At 57.6% G+C, this 5,680-nt stretch overlaps 1 protein-coding gene across 1 annotated transcript in view; it reads left to right on the top strand.

Moving 5' to 3' along the window:
• ALDH1L1 (aldehyde dehydrogenase 1 family, member L1) overlaps positions 1-5,680 on the top strand; it is a 26,368-nt gene that overhangs the window by 15,117 nt on the left and 5,571 nt on the right. The window contains 4 exon segments of the mRNA XM_010840456.1: positions 1-54; positions 2,802-2,907; positions 4,321-4,408; positions 4,783-4,876. The exon segment at positions 1-54 is cut by the window's left edge and continues 3 nt beyond it. Coding sequence (XP_010838758.1) covers positions 1-54; positions 2,802-2,907; positions 4,321-4,408; positions 4,783-4,876 — 342 coding nt within the window.

Genomic DNA, 5,680 nt, shown 5'->3' with positions numbered 1-5,680 from the left:
CAACCAGGCGAGACCCAACCGGAACCTGACCATGACCCGGAGGGAGCCCATCGGGTGAGTCATGGGCTGGGCACTTCCCAGGAATGCATGTGGGGGCGCAGAGGTCTCTTCCCGGCCACATGTTTATCAGACAGCTATTCCTTTGCCTGGTAGCTCAGACGGTAAAATTGTCTGCTTGCAATGCTAGAGACCCGGGTTCAATTCCTGGGTCAGGAAGATCCCCTGGAGAAGGAAATGACAACCCACTCCAGTACTCTTGGAAATTCCATGGACAGAGGAGCCTGGTAGGCTACAGTCCATGGGCTTATAAAGAGTTGGACATGACTGAGCACCGAAGAATTGATGCTTTTGAACTGTGGGGTTGGAGAAGACTCTGAGAGTCCCTTGGACTGCAAGGAGATCCAACCAGTCCATTCTGAAGGAGATCAGTCCTGGGATTTCTTTGGAAGGAATGATGCTAAAGCTGAAACTCCAGTTTGGCCACCTTTGGCCACCTCATGCGAAGAGTTGACTCATTGGAAAAGACTCTGATGCTGGGAGAGATTGGAGGCAGGAGGAGAAGGGGACAACAGAGGATGAGATGGCTGGATGGCATCACTGACTTGATGGATGTGAGTCTGGGTGAACTCCTGGAGTTGGTGATGGACAGGGAGGCCTGGCGTGCTGTGATTCATGGGGTCGCAACGAGTTGGACACAACTGAGCAACTGAACTGAACTGAACTGAGCAACTTCGCTTTCACCTTTCATTCCTTGGCAAACCCCGCCTGCCAGACACCTTGTTACCAGATAAGGTCACCCCCTCAAGCAGGGCCGCAGGCACGACCCAGCCCTGGTGGCAGCAAGTCTCTGCAGGGTTTCAGCTTTGGAGCCTCCGGCCCAGTTCTCCTTCTTTCCCAGGGCTCTTGCCCTGCTCCCTCTCAATCTCAGTCCCTCTGGGTCTGCTGGGTGTATCTGGGGTGGGCACCAGCTCTCCTAACCCCTCAGCACACCCACCACCCCCAGGAAGGTGTGTGGGCCCCAGGCTGGCCCCAGTTTGCACTGCACTCCTGCTCTGCCGGCCAAGTGGCTCCTTACTGACCTGTCTGCCTTGGTCTCTGAGCACCCTCCTCCCACTGCTGGGCTCAGCCAGGCTGTCGTTGTTCAGGGAACCATTCTCTGATGATGATGGAGAAGATGGTGATGAAAATGATGGTGAAGAAGGTGATAAAGACGATGGTGAAGATGACAGTGACGAAGTCGGTGGTGAAGACGGTGGTGAAGACGGTGGTGACGAAGATGGTGGTGAAGACGGTGGTGAAGATGGTGGTGAAGACGACAGTGGTGAAGATGGTGGTGAAGATGACGGTGGTGAAGATGACGGTGGTGAAGACGGTGGTGACAAAGATGGTGGTGAAGACGGTGGTGAAGATGGTGGTGAAGACGACGGTGGTGAAGATGGTGGTGAAGATGACGGTGGTGAAGATGATGGTGGTGAAGACGGTGGTGAAAACGGTGGTGAAGACGGTGGTGAAGACGACGGTGACGACGACAGTGGTGAAGACGACGGTGGTGAAGATGACGGTGGTGAAAACAGTGGTGAAGACGGTGGTGAAGACGATGGTGGTGAAGATGACGGTGGTGAAGACGGTGGTGAAAACTGACAGTGGTGAAGACGGTGGTGAAAACGGTGGTGAAGACGACGGTGGTGAAGACGATGGTGAAGACGACGGTGGTGAAGATGGTGGTGAAGATGACAGTGGTGAAAACAGTGGTGAAGACGGTGGTGAAGACGATGGTGGTGAAGATGACGGTGGTGAAGACGGTGGTGAAAACTGACAGTGGTGAAGACGGTGGTGAAAACGGTGGTGAAGACGACAGTGGTGAAGACGACGGTGGTGAAAATGGTGATGAAGACGGTGGTGAAGACGACAGTGACGAAGACGGTGGTGAAGACGGTGGTGAAGACAGTGGTGAAGATGATGGTGATGAAGACGGTGGTGAAGAAGGTGATGAAGACGATGGTGAAGACGACGGTGACGAAGACAGTGGTGAAGACGATGGTGGTGAAGATGATAGTGAAGATGGTGATGGAGACAGCAGTGGGAGTGAGGAAACGGCAGTCGCCTGGTGTTCGAGGGGTCCCCTTGGGGATGAGCTCGTCTCACTGACCCGCAGAGAGGGGCTGCCACCCCAGGTTTTAAGGGTCAGGAGGACGCAGGGCCACGTGGTGCCATCAGTAGTTCTGGGACGTGGGGGTCCCTCTGTGGAGACACTGCCCAGCCAGAGGCTTGTCTGGGACAAGGGGTGGCACCAACACAGGACACTACCTCTCAGGACACAGCGTGCAGGCTTCCTCAGGCCCCCAGATGGACCACATCCTTCTTGTTCCCATGGCGATGGCCCTGGCCTAATGCCCAGGAGGACCCTCATCCACACCGACCCAAGTGACGCTTGACCATCTCTCACATCCTCCTGCCCACACTCATGACCTCTGACCCGCTCTTGTGGCTGCCTGTCCACCCCTGTGGTCCCAGACCATCTCCCAGGCTCTGCCTGTCCCCACCCGTGCCTACCTGCTGTCACCCTCCTCCTGGGGTGGCTCCAGGCTGTGTCCCTAGAAGGTGTCCCAGCAGAGACTGCAGCGTCCTCTGCCATCACCCCTCCTGGGAAGGGACAGACTGGGCACACCACCCTGCCCGGGCAGGCAGCTGCATGCTGGCCCTGAGCAGGGCCTGGCCTGGAGAGGAGGGAGGCAGCCATGAGGCTCAGGCAGGGCCTCCGGGGGCACAGACAGATGAAGACTGGCCTCCTTCCCCGACAGGGTCTGCGGCATCATCATCCCCTGGAACTATCCCCTGATGATGCTGTCCTGGAAGACGGCCGCCTGCCTGGCTGCAGGCAACACAGTGGTGATCAAGCCTGCCCAGGTAGGTGCGGGCACGGCCCGGGGCCTGTAGGCTTGGAGGGCGTGGGCGCTACCTGGCAGGGCAGGGGCAGGCCACAGGGCCCTTCGACCCCCACACTCCCCCACAACCCCGCACGGGCGGGAAGGAGAAGCCTCTGCAGGTGAGAGCAGCCTGTGAGGGCCAGCCCACAGGGCAGACCTGGTGTGTTTGGGTCTCGGGGCCGAGTCAGGCTAACCAGGATGTGCGTGCAGCCTCTTTGTGAGCATCTGTGTCATTTCTGGGGACACCAGCTCAGCCCCCCTGAGCTGTGTGCCCCCTCCATGTGCCCCAGGACCCAGCTCTGGGCTGTGAGCTTGGGGCGTCTACCATTAAAGCTGGAGCTTCAAACCCCAAACATCTGGGGGAAGCCCCTGTATGTCCACCAACTGGGCTTCTCAGAGAAGCCACGTGTTGGGGGTCCTTCTCAGAGAAGCCACTTGATGGGGGTCCTTCTCAGAGAAGCCGCTTGATGGGGGTCCTTCTTGGAGAAGCCACGTGGCACGTGGGGGTCCTTCTCAGAGAAGCCACGTGACGGGGTCCTTCTCAGAAAAGCCACGTGATGGGGGTCCTTCTCGGAGAAGCCACGTGATGGGGTCCTTGCACTGGAGCAGCCTGTGCAGTGTGGCCTGTGGTGGGGTCACCACACGAGCCGCCGTCCTTCGTCTGGACCTCAGATAGATCAGTTAGGCGCGGCAGGGCTGATGCTGGGGCAGTGGGCTGGGGCGTCTCACTCCCTCAGCGCCTTTGGGGTGGTTGGGCCTCAACGGTATTAACATAATGAAAATCAGTGCAATGATTCTGGCTCACCAGAGGCCCATACTCAGGCATTTTAACACACAATGAATTCCCCACTGACTTCCATACACGTCTGCTCAAGGCAGCATCGCTGCAGCCCCAGAGGTGACCCTTAACTTCTCCCTTGAGGCTGGGGGGCTGCTGACAGGTCAAGGCAGTGGTCCCTGGACAGTCCACTTGCCCAAGCCCCCAGGGTATGAGCACCCACCCAGGCACTGCTCAGCCAGAGGCCCAGCGATGGTGGGGTGGGGGGCACAGACCCCCGAACCAGGCTTCCCCCAGACTGGGGGGCGTGGACGCAGGTTGGCCTCAGCAGGGCGGGCGGGTGAGGCTGGGCACCAGAGAGCTTTCGGAGGCCAGCGGGCATGGGCAGCGGCAGAGGAGGGCTGGTGGTCCTGAGGGCCAGGGAGAGGAATGCCCTCGGCCTCTGGGCATGGCCCTGGCGCCCCAGGGCTTGGCACAAACAGGTGGAGGCGGGGGAAGGTGCAGGGGGCTCAGGCCTGGCGTCAGGCTGCAGGGGAAGCTGCTGAGGCGAGCAGCCTGGTGCCCGGCTCCCGCTGCCCAGCCCTCTGGACCTGACCACCTGTCCTGCGTCCTCAGGTCACCCCACTCACGGCCTTGAAGTTTGCGGAGCTGACCCTGAAGGCGGGCATCCCTAAGGGCGTGGTCAACATCCTGCCAGGATCCGGTATGGCCGGGGACGGGGCACAAGGCTTGCCGTGTGATGCGCCCCTACATGAAGGGGGCTGCCCTGGTGGGAGTGCTGCCTGTGGGAGCCCCAGACTGGGGGACTCCTGGATGGGGGTTGGGGAGCGTGACTGTTGGCTGCAGCCACTGACTGCGAGGAGAGGCTGTTGACTGAATGGAGAACAGGGAAGGGGAGCGGGCCTGGGGAAGCTTAGGAGTTGAGTCTCAGATACGCTAAATTTGAGAGGCTAGAAGACCTCCCAGTGGAGGTTCTGAGCCCCTGGGGAGGACGGGGGTGTCTGGCCCTGGGTGGCTGGAGACGGATGACCAGGCTCCATGGCTGCCCTGATCCCTCCCCCTGCCCATCCTGCACAGGCTCACTGGTCGGCCAGAGACTGTCAGATCACCCGGACGTGCGGAAGATTGGGTTCACAGGGTCCACCGAGATCGGCAAGCACATTATGAAAAGGTAGGTGGTGGAGCGGGCAGAGGGGCCAGGTACCAGGGTCCAGCCCCGGTTGGATCCAGGGATTCCCTCGGGAGGACGGCATCAGCAACTGAGAGAAATAGAGAAAGAGATAAGGAACGAATTTTGCAGTTAAGAAAATAGAGGAGAGAAAAGAGGCTGATACTCCTTGGTTTACACAGAAAGCCAATAAAGCCCCAGCACAGGACTTGCTCTGTTCACGTAGGCCACAGGTGCCCTCTCGAATAGTTGAAGGTGCCCCACCTTAGGCACCTTCTCGAGTGGGTCTTAGAAGCCCAGGTAGGAAAGTGAATGCTGAGGGCCCCTGTGCTCCAGGGAATCAGCCTGAAAAGGAAAAGGAAAGAGAAAGAACGACATGGGGAGACCAAGCTTTGGTGAGCAAGGCCTGCACTTTATTTTCCAAAGTAGTTTTTATACCTTAAGTTGTCCATAGAGGATAATGGGGGGGTGGGGGGAGTCAAGCAAGGTCAGCAGTCCTTGATCCTTATGGAAGCCAGGCTTTCTTTCTGCAAACTTATCATGTGCAAAAGCTTTAGGTGATTTACATCATCTTCTGGCCAGGAGGCCTGTTAACATTTTATGATCCTTTATTCAGAAAACTTATTTTTCTCTAAAGGTGATTTTTCTAAAGTCAGGCGCCACCCTCCGAAAGCATTAGATAAAGTTGCATTCCTATAGGGCAAAAGTGTGGTGGGCTCTAACAAGAAAAGAATTAACTCAAGGGTCCAAGGTTACAAACATTAAAGCTACTACTTACATTTCTATACACCAACTATATTAATCAAT

Source organism: Bison bison, unplaced genomic scaffold (genome assembly GCF_000754665.1).
Source record: "Bison bison bison isolate TAMUID 2011002044 unplaced genomic scaffold, Bison_UMD1.0 scf7180017846623, whole genome shotgun sequence".
NCBI lineage: Eukaryota > Metazoa > Chordata > Mammalia > Artiodactyla > Bovidae > Bison > Bison bison.
Note: the sequence above shows the minus strand (reverse complement) of the source record. Positions and strands in the feature narration are given on the sequence as shown.